Source organism: Ambystoma mexicanum, chromosome 1p (assembly GCF_040938575.1).
Source record: "Ambystoma mexicanum isolate Mex_15411 chromosome 1p, UKY_AmexF1_1, whole genome shotgun sequence".
NCBI classification, from domain to species: Eukaryota; Metazoa; Chordata; class Amphibia; order Caudata; family Ambystomatidae; genus Ambystoma; species Ambystoma mexicanum.
This window is the reverse complement of record NC_090921.1, coordinates 835,847,869-835,864,107: the sequence shown is the minus strand read 5'-3', so window position 1 is coordinate 835,864,107 and position 16,239 is coordinate 835,847,869. Positions and strand designations below refer to the sequence as shown.

Below are 16,239 nucleotides of genomic sequence, written 5' to 3'. Positions count from 1 at the left end.
CAAGGGCGCACCTAAGCTAGCCCAGCAATCACAATAGAGGGCTAGGGACAAAGGGTTAGGTGGCCAGCTGAGCTGGTAAGCCTCTACATTCTGCACTCTACTCAGACCTCCCCGTCAGGCAGGATGTTATCTGGCCAGTCCAGGGACAGGCTGGTCAAACCCAGTCAAAGGCAATCTGGCGGATGACTCACTGGGCTCACAAAGAGTCCATATGTACACAGTAGCCATTTTAGGTCTGCCTTTTGTTGCCTTTTTAACAAATGAAGCCCCTAAAACAAACTGGCAACACAATACATTGTTACTGCTACCAAAAGGTACATTGGGTTACCAATGTGATAAATTGGCTTGCACCCCTCGTGAAGCTACAACTAAATAGCTGCCACTAGGCCACCCCCTACAACCGACATAGTGATCTAATCACTGTAGTGTACAAATGGAGCGCTTGGGAAACACATGTTCCTGTGGGGTGTTTTGGGAAACCCAGGACCATATGCTCTTGTGTGTAAAAAGAACTGCAGTCTCAAGAGGGGGGTTTCAGTAGAAGTCTCTCTGAACAGTAGAAATAAGATGGTGATCCAAAAAACAGTAAAATCAAATCAGCCAAGGGGACTCAAAGAGGTCCTACAGAATTCCCAAAAGCAAAATGTCTTAAAACGCACAATAGCGTCTTTGATATTGTTGCGGAAAGAATACGCAAATATTAAATATTGTTAGCATTCCATTGCAGCCTTAAACATTCTTACTAGCTTCCTTGCAACTCGCTGGAGTCCTCACTCTGCTCCAAAGTGATATTCCGCCATATGATCCTGTGATTTCAATGCCTGCAAAATGCCCATCCACCGGTAATTTGGCATTGGTGCGGGAGATCACCAGAGCACTCTCTCGGGAAGCAGCCATTATGCTTTGTTCTCTGGTGCCCCTCTGATTTCATCTCATCCTTTGGCCAGTGAACTTGAACTCTCGGGACTGGAGCCGCATCCAAGGTTACCACGACCCATAGTTTTACCCTGTATACTCGGCACCGGCACACAAGCTGTGACCTTTGCCCCGGGGTCTTGCATGTGCGACCTGAAGGTTGCAGCTTGCATGATTGATTTAGTTGTGTTGCTTTCATCAGGAAAAAAATATAGTGTCCTCGATCGGCAGCAGCTCTGAAGGCGCTGGCATGAAATGACACTTTACACCAGTTGGCACTGTAATTGATCCCCGGACTCTCACGGCAATGCATCAGTCATGAACCCTCATCCCACCCCACCTCTGGAGGGTGGACTGTTTTCGCCAGCCTCAACATTGACAGCACCCAATACCATCCCCTCCCCAGCCTAGCAAAGATTTCACCAGTGCCCAGTCCAACAGTGATTTGCAAAAGTGTTAATCCGTGGAAAAAAACTGTCCGAGATGTTGCACCTTGGGGCAAACAGCGTTCTCTTATTTCTTTTAGGTATTTGTGCTCTAAGCGAACCAGAAGAAATGAATTGCTGTACATCAGTAGGGTTACTGACATATGTTAAGTGGATACAGATGCGAACAGTCCTTATGAGGGGTTTACCATCATACAATTTACAGTTGCTGGGAATAGTTAAACGTGTTGGGTCCAAATGTACTAAATGTTAGGCCAAATTACAGTTTTAGATTAGTCATTAATCTGGGTCCGATGTACGATATTTTAAGGATAGAATTATCGCATTTATGTCAGATTTAGGATGAATTAAGGAATTCGATTTCAACCATTCTGGGAACCTGTTTGGAGGATTCAGACCAGGTTTTAACTGTTGGCATGAGGGGTGGTTGGTCTGGAGGCAGAGTGGACATGACGCATGTCAAACAAAATGATGAGTTTTTTTTTGTTACAATTCTGGTGGCCAAGCCGCAACGCCCCTTCATTTCCTATTATTCTACAGATCGTTTATTCAATGAAAGCATAATTTGCGTTACTTTTTTCCCCTTAAAGGTAACAACGTGTCCTTTATCCTGTTCTTTTCTCTTCAGCTTCCACAAGCAGTCAGAGATTTGAAGAGGCACACTTCACTTTCGCTTTGACGCCTCAGCAAGTCCAGCAGATTCTCACATCCCGGTAAATAAACTCTGTGCTCTTCATCTTTAAAGGGGTTCAATTGCACACAACTCTTGTTTTGGTACAGTATCCTGAGCAATATCTCAGTAGAAATCCGTGGGAAGGGCTGTGTTCTACCAGCAAGATTAATTCTGAAAAAGTGGCTTTCGGTGTTAATTTACTGTTTATTTCATCTTGGATCTATTTCATCTTGGATGTGCTAATCTTTCGATATTTCGAGCCAGACCAAGGTTATGTCTTCTCTTTAGCTGCATACTTTACTGATTAGAATCACTGTTCAGATTTGTTTACAATTGTTAGGCAAGATTGTATGCACTACCCTTTGGGTGCACTACAACAACCCTGACCTTCTGGCAATAGGAACCCAATCTTTGGTAGAAGTCTGTACTACGTAGGTTGGTAGCGCGATTGAGCAGCCAGGCTTATCGCAAGAGGGGTCAATGTGAGCAGTAGGGTAGTTACACCGAGATTCACGGTGACAAGTATTCAAATGAACGCTTGCACACAAGGTTTCTTGATTTTTTTTTTTTTTTTTTTATTTTGTATACCTTTATTTGACTTGACAACGCACATATAAGTAGCGACACTCACATTGTAACAATAAGGTATAACTCTACACAAGCATACTTCACAGTTCAGCTTTTGCATTATGTGTACAGATAGGACAAGTGGGGTCCAGTCAGTGATCCCGCGGCATGACACCATTTACACAAATCATGGGAAAACAACTGGAGGGGGAGGGGAAGAGACAGAGGATCCAGTGTCTGAGTTTGAAGTGCCAGCGGACATGTAGCTGTGAAATTTCCGCCAGTTGTCTCTCGGTCTAGAGTGTGGATGCTGCAGACCACCCCAGGCTTCCTCAGTATCATGTACCCATGTGACTGTTCTGAGCCATTGCGCATGTGTAGGTGCTCTAGGCCGAAGCCAGTTCATTAAGATGCAGCATACTGCTAGTAGCATACAGAGTCCCGCCAGCCTCCTCGAATTCGGTCCTAACTGGCGGAACTCATGGAAGAGGCATTGAAGCGGGGACGGCTTTATGACATGATCTAGTATAGCAGATAATGTGGAACATGCTTCGAACTAAAATTGTGACAGATGTGGGCAGCTCCAGATCATGTGGATATAGGAGGCCTAGTCTGCACCACATCTGGGGCAGGATGAGGGGAGTTCATTGAACATATGAAGTCTGTTTGGGGTGTGATGAAATCTGTGTAATACCTTAAAGTGTATTAATTTAAACCTAGAGTTATACGACACATTGTGAGTGTGAGCACACATGCGGGACCATCGTTCATCAGTAATCTCAACCCTGCGATCCTCCTCCCACCTACGTATCAGCTCAGTCCTAGGGGGGGCAGTTCTAGCCTGAAGTAAAGCGTAAAGCCTTGATACCTTTCCCCTAAAGGAGTCGAACGAGCCATAGCTCTGTAATAATGGGCTCATCAGGTGGAATTGTAGGGAATTCAGGGTATCTGGCTCTAAGATTTCTCCGAAGAGAGGAGTATTGCAACCATGCGGACGATTTCCGCTTGAGATGGGGAGGATGATCAGTCCACTCGAGGAAGTTGCCCTGTTCATAAATATCACGAAGCACTGAGAAGCCAGCGTCGGCCCAATGGGACACAGTAGATTGTGTTATGTGCGGGACATCAGGGAAAAAGTTCCAGAGCGGAAGGTCTCCGTGAAAGGGGCACAGTATACCTAGTAGTTTCCAGATCCTAGAGAGAGCCAAGGACTTGCTTGCAACCGGGTCCGCCGAGTCAAGGTCAGTGGAGGCAGGTTTGAGAATAAGGGAGCAGATTACTCGATCACTGACCGTAAGTTTCTCTAAGCGGATGTGGGGGGGGGGGAGGGAGGGGGTTGGCAGTGTTGAACCAGTAGGAAGCGAATTGGGACTGAGCCACCAACCAGTACTTGGTGAAGTCGGGAGCACCAAAACCACCATACTCCATAGGAGTGGTCAAGGTTGCCAATTTGAGTCGGACTGCACCGGAATGCCATAGGAAGGAGTTTATTTGGCGAAGTGACCGGAAGAAATCCTCCCCCGTCCACACCGGTAAGTTAGTGAATCAGTAGGAGGAGTTGGGGTAGAAGAACCATTTTAAGTATACCAATCCGACCAGCCAAGGAGATAGGAAGTTTAACCCAGCTAGTAGTTTTGGTGGCCAGATATGTGAGGTCATTACTATAGTTGTCCTCGCGTAGTTCCGCCGTGTGTCGGGAAACCACCGCACCCAGGTACGTGAAGTTAGACTGGGACCATGAGAATCCCATTCGGCCAGAGGGGGTGGGGGGTGTGCATCTGTAAGCGGGAATAGGATAGATTTGGAGCAGTTTACCCTAAGCCCAGAGATGTACCCAAACCGAACCACATCCTCTAGGATTGGGGCCAAATTGTTTTCAGGGGACCGGATATAAAGAAGGGCATCGTCGGCGTATAGGGAGATAATGTCAGATTGGCCTGCAGTACGTAAGCCTCTATGGGAATGCAACTGGCGCATCATGTCGGCAAAGGGTTCCATGGCTAGGGCGAATATTAGTGGGGAAAAAGGGCAGCCCTGTCTTGTTCCTCTGGCAATCTGAAAGGGAGTGGAGCACCTATCTTCCGTGCGGACTCTGGCCGACGGTCTGGTATAGAGCAGCTTTAACCCAGGCTTGAAATTTGGGGCCAAATTTACATTCGACTAGGACACGTCACAAGTATTCCCACAACACTGAGTCGAATGCCTTTTGCATAACCAGGGTGGCAGCCACTGCCTGCCCCTCAGGGTCGACTCTGCTTATCACATTGAAGAGTCTGCGCAGATTAAGGGAAGTAGATCTTCTAAATGAGGATAGCCGAATAGCTAATAGCTAATAGCTAATAGCTTAGCATATACTTTAACGTCGCAGTTGATTAGCGATAGGGGGCAGTAGGAGCTACATTGAGTGGGGGGTTTGCCAGGTTTGAGGAGGACCGTTATCATTGCCTCACGAAGTGTAGGGGGGAGTATGCCTCTCTCACAGGACTCCTCCCATAGGGCTAGAAGATGTTGGAACCAAGAGAGATTTGTACTGCTTATAAAAGTCGATGGGAAGCCCATCCGGGCCAGGTGCCTTGCCCGATGCCAATGATTCAATGGCCTCAGTAAGTTCTTCAGCGGTGAATGGCCTTTCAAGAGTAACGCTGGTGTCAGTAGAGAGGTTGAGAGGGGGAGGCTTTCTAAATAGGAATCGATTTCTGGTATCTGGGCGCCCTCGGTTTTTGAATATAGGGACGTATAAAACGCAATGAATTCACCATTGATGTCTTGTGGTGAAGTTGCCAGTGTTCCATCGGGTCTCTCTATCGCCGGTATGCTGGGGGCACCAAACTCTCGGCGCATCAGCCTGGCTAACAAGCAGCCCGGCCACTCACCCTCTCCATATTTCCTTAACGAGTGAGGGCTATCCAGGAATTTAACCTCACGCTCGGCCAGCGTGCGGAATGTATCTAGTTCCGTCCCTATTTGCGCTAACACTACAGGGGATTGATTAAGTGCATATTGGCTCTCAAGGGTAGCCAGGGTCAATTTGTTGTCAGCAATGGCCGTACGGATGCCCTTCAGCATACCGAACCCTTTGGATATGGCGATGCCCCTTATGTATGCCTTAAAGAACTCCCAGAGAATGGCCTGTGATGGTGCAGAGATGGTGTTGACCTCAAAGAATTCCTCAATGGAGGATTCGAGTTCAGATGCAAAGGGGATGGTCACCGGTGAATAGTCAGATAGGGTTGTAGGGAGGATCGCTAGATGAGTGAGGCATCTGATCTAAATATCTGATATGAGCCACCTATCTATTCTCGAGTGCGAGTCGTGCACTGAGGAATAATAGGAGTACGTGCGGGAGGTCGGGTACAAGAGCCGCCAAGCGTCAACAATACCGAAATGAGGGAGAGTTTTCAGGATAGTGTAGGCCGCACTGGAGAGCCGGCGGGGTCTGGAGCCCGACCTATCCAGGTTGATATCTAATATAGAATTGAAGTCACCGCCCCAAGGTTTCTTGATTAAACAATTATTAATTTATTTAACAGTCAGTTTGAGTAAGCCTTCTCAAGAAGGGGCAATATAATAGTAATACACAAATAGACTCTAAAATACACACTTAGTTTCTCTAAATTAGCAAGTACCCATTTGGGATGGCACATACACTTCCTACACCCTCAGGTGACTTATAGCTAGGACACTGTGGACATTAATATGTCATTGTTGCATTTAGAGCAATACTTAGAGATATGTCAAAAATAAAGGTTATTAGAACAAAACAAGAGATTTCACAAATATTCTGAAGCAGGCAAGTACTTTTGGAAACCCCCCATTGCAAAGTAAGTTAACCCCTTCCTGGAAGGAAGACCAAACACAAAGTCAGAAGGGTCATTCAGGGAGCCAGGCCAGGCCAATATCAATTGGGCAAAAGTCTAGGTGAAACTGAAGCACTTCGTATAGGTAGGTAAAAGTCTTGCACAATGTTTTAGAAGTCTTTGTAGAAAATAAGAAATCAAAGTAGGGCCTCAAGCTGATTATGCTTGTGAGGTAAAGAAGGTGGTAGCAACTCTACAGAAGCAACCAAGACAAGTCTTCACTGAGAACAAGTAAGGTTACACAACAAGAGGTAGGTTCTCTTAGACTTTACAGTACCTTTGGTTAGAAGAACAATGGTTCCAGCTGGCTTTTGTTCCTGTGCAGCTCTGCAGATCCTGTGTTTCTGGGCCTCAGTCGTGGGGACAAGAGGGAGGACGTCTGGAGGACTCCTGCACTGCAACGGGACGGTCGGCGACAGAAAAGGACCAACTTCTATTCAATGGCACTTCGCAGTTTCAGCTCCTCGTGTCTCAGCAAATAGCACCTCTGCGGACTCTCGGCTGTTGAGATGGGCTTTCCTTGCATCTGGGGTCCAGCTCTCTGTTGACATGGCTCAGGCTCGGTCAGTCCTTCCTGGGAGTCCGGAGGATCTTCCTGGAGCTCTTGGCCAACTTAAAAGCAACGCACATGATCTGGTGTTCCTCTCCATGGTTCTTCGGTTCCAGCAGCAACAGCAGTGGAAATACAACTAGCTTCGAGAGAATGTCAGGTGGCTTACTTTGGAGTTGATTGGTCCCACCAACTCAAGGGGAGAAGTCATCCTTGCAGGGCTTCTCTAATCGAGACGAATTTGGAGCTTCAGCACAGCAGCAGGGCTTCACCGGGCAAACCAACGGTCCAGGAGTTACAACAGGCGTCTCTTCCAAGTTCTTCTTCGGATTCCTTCGTCCAGTGGTCGACTCTGCCTTCCAAGCCAAAAAGCCTTGCCTTTTATGCAGGTTTCTCCCATTCATTCCAGCCTAGCTGTCAGTCACCCAGCAGGGTGGCTGTCCTTGCCAGACAACTAGCTGGCCAATCACCTAGGAGTGCATTCCTATCTCCTAGGAGACTAAGCACAGGGAGTTTCGGGCACTTGCCTCGCTTCCTGCCCCCGCCACACACCCTGGAGCCAGAGGCAGGCTTCACTCGTGAATCCCGCCAAAGACTAAACGAAAAAAGGGACCAAACCTGGTTTGGCGCGTAGAGTAAATCTCAACAAGGACCTTTCCACAAAGAAATGGCGAAAAAAGAAGACCAGGGCCATTTTGACAAAAATGGCACCCTTGGGTGCTTTACTGCGGCTGCAAACGCAGCCCGCGGTAAAAGCACACCACGGTAGTTAAAAGTAAACCACTGCCACCAGCCATTCGAGGAAAGGGTAACATAAAAATGTTGTATGAGAAACTAGACAAAGGGGATACTAAGTAACCCCTCCAGCACCCTATTGTAAGATAGTGTGTGCTGGGTAGGAGTGTAATAGTATACCAGTATACCGTTATAGATACAGTGCACAGCTTAATTGAACTATAATAACCGTCACATTGTTTATATCGGTATACCGTTTTAGAGCTTGCAGCTATTAAGTGAGCTTTTCAATCTGATTTGGAAAGGCTGCAGTAAGCAAGTGCTGCACAGTCTGGATCTTGCACTGCGGGATATGGCATCTGCCAAGGGGGCCTTGTTTGGCAGACAAGAGCATAGGGAAAGTGAGGCCACATTAGTAAATGCAGCTTTGATGCTGTGACCGCTCTTTCTGTGATCAGTAGAGTCAGGTTCAAGATCAGCCGATTTGTAGTTTTCCCACCAATTTGAAAGATGGGGAACTACACATCCCAGAATTCAAAGGGGGAAATGAACTCAATGCCCTTCTGATGCATGTCCACAAAAAAACATTAGCTCTGTAGACTGTATGAACACTGGGCCTATCAGTGCTTTGTGCCAATATATAAACTGCCCCCTCCCCACTGTCCTCCATGTAGATTTGCACATTGGCACTAGAGTTGTTGCTTCGGTTGATCATTCACCTGCCTTCTGCATATGGCACTGGCAGGACAGATTCTCCATTCAATTTGAAGTATCCAGAGCAATGGGGGTGAGATATTTCTCAGGTCTTTCCTCGATTTGTGACACCACCCATGAAAGCATTCCTCCATCTCAACTCACATGACAAGGGTCCTAATGTTCTCAGACCTGGGGAAAATGGTAATGATGGGGCTGTGGTGATGTGGTGGTCTAGGCAATATTCGTGCCGATGTGTATTTTAACTTTGTCATTTTCAAAAGGTTTTTGTGCCACTATCTTTAAGAAGGTAAATGAACATGTATTGCATGAATCAAGAAAGAAATCAGCAGCGCCCACTGAACGCTGTCCTGTTAGGATTACATGGTCCTTGGTGATTCCAGCATCAGACCTTTATAATACACCAGGCAGATGGTAAACAAGCTATAGTGATTTTATCAATATGCAACCTTTCGGTGAGTGTGTGTGGACATTTTGACAAAAGAAACACAATGACATGGGCTTTCAGACCTCACATGAGTGACTTTTCTCCCTTTTTAATGGGATAAAGCGTTATCAAAACAAACTTTTATGACTGATCGCAGCGAGGGGTCATGATGCCCATGCCATGTGGTTCCAAAATAATGCGGGTCGAGGCCGATTTTCAAAGAGATGACCTGTGATTGAGCAGCAACCTCATTGCTCAAAATGTGCATTTTAACACTTCCACTAGTCACTCTTTCATTCAAGGAGATCAAATCTGCAGCCGCCTTAGATTCCTGGAGGATTAGCTAAAAATGTGCAGAGACAAGTTTCAAAATACTGACAATTTATGACCTTTAAGAAAATATTTGTTAAGATTAGTTAACTCCACTTGCTATACCACGATAACCATGATATACCATCATTTGGCAAGAAGGTTATCATACCGCCATAAAACCAAAACCGTGACTCTCCTAGTGCTGGGTCTAGAAAGTTACAAATGTAAGTAAAGTCAATTTCACTATACTGCTCTTGGAAACAGTTTATCCAAGAGAAGGTATTTAAACCTGGGGGAAATCTGGAAGACTTCCCTGGGCCACTGCAATGAAGGTGCTGTGTGACACAATGTAAACGATGATTCCTATGGAGTTTGTCAGACTCCATAACCAAAAGAAACACAGTGCTCAAATCATTACAAAAATACATGAGAGAGTGGGGAAAAAGGCTCTCACTCTCTCCAGGTTAAAAATTCAAGTCCTCAAAATCCAGCAAATTTGCTGGGGGTCTCTAAGGTAGAGAGGAATTAGCACATTTCTGAGAATTCTCCCTAACAACAGTTAACTCAACAAATTCAAAAAGTAATCAGATGCACTTCATATTTTACAGATTACATAAAATGTTAAAAGGGAGCATTCTGCATAATTAAATGGGCAAGTGATCTAAAATACCTCTAGGTCTTGGGGATGGGCACTATTGTGCATCATTTTGAAGTACAGCTCTGAGAACAGCTACACTTAAACAAAAGAAAAGATTAATCCACAAAACCCCAGGGACTGTTTTTGGTCCTGTGCAAGTACTTGCAGAACAGACGGAGAATGTCATATGTTGTTGGTTGCAGATTACTGATAGTAGTCTGGGGAAATGTTGTACCCTAGGGGTGGCTCTGCAGTTCCCTAAAAATCCAGTTCCGTTATATTCCAGCCTGACCTGATTATTTTCGGGTAGACCAGTAATTCAGGATTGTGTGGACAAATTGCATGCTATAGATGTAGCTTTACCATGAGCCTTTCCCGACTAAGCCCTCTTGATGGTTCTCCTTTCAGTCTGTCCGAATTCAACTAATGTGAAATGATGTCTAAGGCTTCCACTAGGAATAAGCTTCCCAATCTCAATGCCGGGTAGCAAACCTATGGGGTTTGAATGGGACGGCCCTTAGTGTTTGGGTGGTTGTACAACTATGTGAAAGCATCCCTACTATCCCAGACTGTGATCTCTCACTCTGCTCCAAATCTCCCATAAGGAGAAGGGCTCTGCACCAGTAAGTTGTTCAATGGTGGGACAAGTCAATGAATAGGACTCTCCGACTGAATGTCTCTGGGCAGACTGTGCCAGACATGGTCCCTTGTAACATTGGATGCTGTGGCATGTGACCCTGCACTAAGGCAACAACATTAAATACACAAGCTACCAAGTAACCAGACAGATCTTGTGTTACTATGCAATTTTGGATTACAATCTAATTCCAAATTGTGTTGAGAGACAGTTGAAACCCGTCAAGGTACAACTACCTGCTGCCATCAATTAATGTGCCTATATTATAGAGACCCATCACTGAATCAATTGGTTCTCTTGGAGCAGATCGGACACAGCGCTCCAGAGCAGCTTTGTCTCCCTAATTGAACCTTAAGTGGCCCACTCTGTCCTGCAGCATGGGTGGATTCTAAATGCTGCCACTGGAATCCTGAACACAATGCAATTGCCCTCTGTAAGGGGTCAGAAATGCGTGACACACACAAGTATAGTTTTCTCAAAGTTTGCCATTTATTAAATGAAGAAATTAGATAAACGGCTATCTTTCCTTATCCTAACAAGGATGTCCCTACCTAACCAACTAAACTAAAGAAGGATGACCTATTGTCCAAAAAGTCTGACCCTGCTATTTCATTATAATCCTTTCATTATAATTTCATTATAATCCTAATACGCTCGCTTTTAATTTTTTTTTAGAACGAACTACTGTTGACATTGTGCCTGTAAATTATTATTTTGTGCTTCGTGTGAATGAAGAAGATTAGAATGGATGTGTTAGCCTCCCGTGCCTAGTACTCGGTGGCTTTTACTCTGTTTTTACCGGCAGTTGGATGCGGGCTAGGACTAATTTATAGCCCTCTTTCTATGCCCGTGGCCTCATCCTCCCTGCCTCGCTTTCACTCGACCCGTGCACTTATGTGCAGGATCGCTCGCCCGCACAGCCAAGGGCGCGCTTAAGGCAAGCCCGTCTGTGCCCGTCCGTGCCGGGAAGGGGCAGAAGGGCGCTTTGGACTGATGCTCTTTGCTCTCATTGGCGCCCGGTGATACCGTTTGGCCAGCTGGCTGGAAGCACGTCAGCCCCATGTTGAAGCATCCTCCTACTATCAAGGCTGATGGCGCTGAGCCTATAAAAGAGGCCCCCACTCTTTGTCTTCTAAATACTCGGTCCCTCCCAGCACATGCTGGGGAGGTCTGGGACCTGCTTAGCAGCAGGAAACCAGATATTCTGTGCCTAACTGAAACTTGGCTCACACCGAGTTCGGGACCTGCTGTGGTCCAAGAAACCCCACCTTCTTCTCATCATACATCGCGATCGCCCACTCCCGAAACGGGGTGGAGGGGTCGCTGTGATTTTTAATAAAAAGTACACCGTTACTGGACTACCATGTCTTCATACACTCAACATGGAAGCTCTTTTTATTCGATGTGCTATTTCGCCTTTAATGGACCTTTCACCTTCTACTTCTCTACCGCCCTCCGGGCCCCGTAGGATCCTTTGGTAAAGATTTAGCTGATTTGGCAGCAAACTTGAACCTTCAATGTTCTAACCTTGTTATTCTAGGTGACTTTAATCTGCACCCCAACATGCCTAACTCTGCTGAAATTGTCTTTTTTCGATAGTCTCTCGGATTTACATTTACACCAATGGGTGCAAGCTCCTACCCATAAACAGGGTAACATTCTTGATTTTAGTATTTGCAAAAGACTGTGTTGTGCCCTGGTCAGATCGAACCAGTGACATGGTCCGATCATCATCTGGTCTCTTGTTCTCTTTTACCCACCACCTCCTCCCTAAAAATTCTACACCCTAAGCTGTTCTTACGTTCGTGGCGCGCAGTCGACCCAAAGGCACTTAGTGCCCATATTACCTCTAGCTGTGCCTCTCAGAAGACTTTATCTCTGACTTCCCTTTCTCACTCTCTGACGACCGCAGCCAACCTCTACGCACCTTTGAAATTGATTCAGGGTCGTAGGCTGCCCTCTCAACCCTGGTTTACGGACCAGCTTAGAGCAGCTCGCCTTCAACTTGGACAAGCTGAACGTAAATGGCGTGCATATTATAGTCCCGCACTTACAGACCTTTATAAGTCAAACCTGACTACTTATTCGACCAGTGTAAAAGTGGCGAAATCCAGCTTTTTTGCCCAGAAAATTGAACTTTCATTGTGCAAACCTAAAGCCCTCTTCTCCATCGTACATTCATTAGCCTCCTTGGAGACTCTTACCTCCATGGTTAAACCATCTCAAAAACTGTGTGATGACTTGGCTTCTTTTTTCAATACAAAAATCGATGTTATCCGAGTTAACATCGCTAAATCTCTTGCTTTATTGCCGCCCGATACCCCCTGCTTTGTCCCCCCTCTTTCCACTAACACGCCTGCAAGCTGGTCCTCTTTCCCTCTCTTTACTGAAGCAGAAGTTCTGGCAGCCATCTCAAAGATCAAGTCCTCCTACCCTGAGGATGCTATCCCGGCCGTGATGATGAAGACGATTGCCCCTGACATCCTAACTGACATTACGACGGCGATAAATAATTCATGCCAGACTGGCCTGGTGCCATTGGAGTTGAAATCGACAAGGGTGATTCCCCTCCTTAAGAAGCCTTCCCTGGACCCTTCTATTCCAGCTAACTTCCGTCCTATCTCTCTGCTTCTTTTTCTATCTAAACTTTTGGAAGCTTTGGTTACTCCTTTATTGTCTTCCTTTCTGGAATCTTCAACATTTTTTAATCAAGCTCAGGCAGGGTTCAGGCCTGGTAGAGGCACTGAAAGTGTCCCTGTCTCTGTGCAAGATGACCTTTCCAGACTTGTCGATGCTGGCGGAGCTGGGGCTTTGATCCTATTAGATCTCTCCGCCGCATTCGACACGGTGGACCATTCCATCCTCCTCTCCCGTCTTTCACAGATTGGGGTTTCCGGCTCTGTACTGGCCTGGTTTACTTCCTTTCTTTCTCACCATACCCAGACCCTTGCTATGCCTCCTTTCCTCTGCTCCACGCACCCTCATCTGTGGGGTGCCCCAGGGATCTTCTCCGTCGCCTATTCTATTCAATATATACATATCTGGGCTCTGATTTGTCTCATCCGCTCTTATGGGATTAACTGTTACTCATATGCGGATGATACACAAATCCTGATTCGCCTAGATCAGGATCAATCTGAGGTTTCAGCCTGTCTCCATGACTGTCTAAGGGCAGTCGGGACATGGATGGACCAGAACTCGCTAAAACTGAATGGGGATAAGACGAAGGTACTATTGGTAGGGTGTCCTCCGAACCCTCTATTATGGACCCTTGCTTTTTGGCCTCTTTCATTGGGCCCTCTACCTAGCCCAGTCAGTAAAGTAAAGAACTTAGGGGTCATCCTCTCGGCTTCTCTGTCTATGGCGAATTAGGTTACAGCCGTCTGTCAGTCCACTCATTACCAGATCCGGGTCCTCAAGAGGGTCATGCCTATGATTCCTGAAGCTCTCCGCCCCCCCGTGGTGGCTGCGCTGGTGATCTCACGGTTGGATTACTGTAATTCACTGTACTTGGCACAACCAGTTGGTCTTATCCATCGCCTCCAACGCATGCAGAACCTCGCAGCCAGGTTAGCCACTGGCTCCCCCTTTGGGGGCTCACAGTATACCAGTGCTGCGCAAACTTCACTGGCTGCCGGTGAAGAAACGTATTCACTTCAAATCCCTGTGTATCGTCCATCGGGCTATTCATGCCCTGGGCGTCGAATTCTTACAGTCCAAATTTAGCAGATATATTCCAGGTCGGGACCTTCGCTCCATGACCTCCAATCGTCTGACCATTCCTAGAGCCAATCGGGAGAGGCTTGGCGGCAGAGCATTTTCTATTGCCGCCCCCAAACTGTGGAACAGCCTTCCTCCGTCACTGCAAGCCATTGATGACCATCTTGGCTTTAGAAGAGCTCTCAAAACCTACCTGTTTTAATTTTTAGCCTTTTCATCGGTTTCCTCGCCTGTGCAGCCTTTCTTTCCAGCGCCATGATGCCCCAGGGCGACCGCGCGCTTTATAAGTTACAATAACATAACATAACATAACCCTCACACTAAACCATACAACACACATAAGGAATATTTGGCAGTCTTCAATTGAGCACCACAGTGCAAAAGTTAAAACCTATATATTTTAAAGAGTACTCATTTTTACCAGGGTTGTGATCCCTTCCCCAATGCCAGTTCTATTCAGTTCAACAAAAACGTTATTTTCCTCCTAATACGACCTTATCTTGGATAAAGTAAATGTCTTTCATAGACACTTATTCCAAAAAGCAAAGCACTTGTCTTCCACAATATCCTTCTTAGAAAGGCCAATGCCTTTCTCACAAAACAAAAGTTCATAAACCAAGCAAAGTGTTCTCTTTAGGAAATTGAGCCATTATTAGCATATCACACTTTTTTCTTCCGAATGAATACTTTAGTCAGGATAGCATAACAGTTTATTTTTGTAAAGCAACAGTTTATCAAAATGATAATAGTGGTAACGCTTGCTTTCTACCACACCTTTTGCACAAACACATTGTTTCAAAACATCTTATTCTTTCCTGGTCGACCCGCCTGCCAGAACTAATATTGACTTCTTTCCTGTTAAAAACTCCTACAAATACAATTGTTCCTAGTGACAATTTCTGTTCCAATACACTCCACACCATTATCCCATGTGAGAAGGGCTGAACAATCGCTGCCTCTTTTCTAGCCTCTTGGCAATATGGGTCACAGGCTTCCCCAATTGGTGTCACACGAGGAATTGCGCCCTTGTTGCTCTGTGCTGTTTATTTATAGCCTCTTGACTGTTGGATATGCAGGTGTTAGGTTTCCCCTAATTGGTGTCCCATGAAAGGGGAATTGCGCCCTTGTCGCCGTTGTATTACTTTCTTTATTCGTTATTCAAAAATGTCCTTTGTTATCAAATGGGCTTCTCGGGGCCTCCTTTGTCGCCTTTGGGTTTAGGCCAACTCACTGGTCTGGTTTGGTGTCTGCGCTCCTTGGTTCGCTGATGCAGCAATCTTCCTGTGTCCTTCCCGTTCTGCTAACAGCGTCTGCTTACCTTCATTGGACTGCTTCTTCCTTCTCCTAAGCTCCTACAGCTCCAGTGATTCTCTGCTTCTCCTTTCACACTGCAGTGTTGCTCGCCTGAATGGGAACACGTCTCCCCTTCAGCTGGCCTCCCCTCCCTGATGCTGCTTCCCGCTGCAAACACTCTGTACTGTCACATGGCTTCCCTTCTAGTAGCGGCATGAGCTTGGCTTCCTGCTGCTTTCACAGTGACCTCAGCACTCCGGTCTGCTTCAGCTACACCTCCTTTCAGCTGCAATTCATGTCTCCAATTTAAATGTCTCGCTCAGGTATTTTACTTTATAACATCTAGACCTCTGATTCTGGATCCTTACTAACTCTGAGCCCTTCTGCCTCCTCCCAATACCATAGGCATTCTGGATCTTGAAGTCCATAGTGGCGTCCATAGTGGTTTGCATAACGGGCTCTGTTTAAAATGGGCCATTCCTGTTTTAGGGAGAATAAGGGAATCTTGAGTTAGAGGTCACGAATTATCCATGATATGAGTCCCCTCCAATGTGATCTTCCCACATAATACTGGCCCCCAGCGTCTGGATCAGGTAGCGGCTGCCTTCCCCTGGCCACATCAGAGTTGGCCCATACCGGGTTTTCAGTGATGATCTCACTAGATTCATCACACCTCCCATAACCATAGACCATAGAAGGCCCAGAAGGCTGGAAGGTGGAGGCACTTGCCTGGAGTGGACCAACTGCCTAACTAAC

At 46.3% G+C, this 16,239-nt stretch overlaps 1 protein-coding gene across 2 annotated transcripts in view; it reads left to right on the top strand.

Annotated features, from left to right (window-relative positions):
• The window catches only part of PIAS3 (protein inhibitor of activated STAT 3), a 588,108-nt gene that overhangs the window by 97,370 nt on the left and 474,499 nt on the right, over positions 1–16,239 (top strand). For both annotated transcript variants that reach the window (XM_069652797.1, XM_069652796.1), the window contains exon 3: positions 1,990–2,074. In XM_069652797.1, the coding sequence (XP_069508898.1) occupies positions 1,990–2,074 (85 nt within the window). The remainder of the gene's footprint in view (positions 1–1,989; positions 2,075–16,239) is intronic.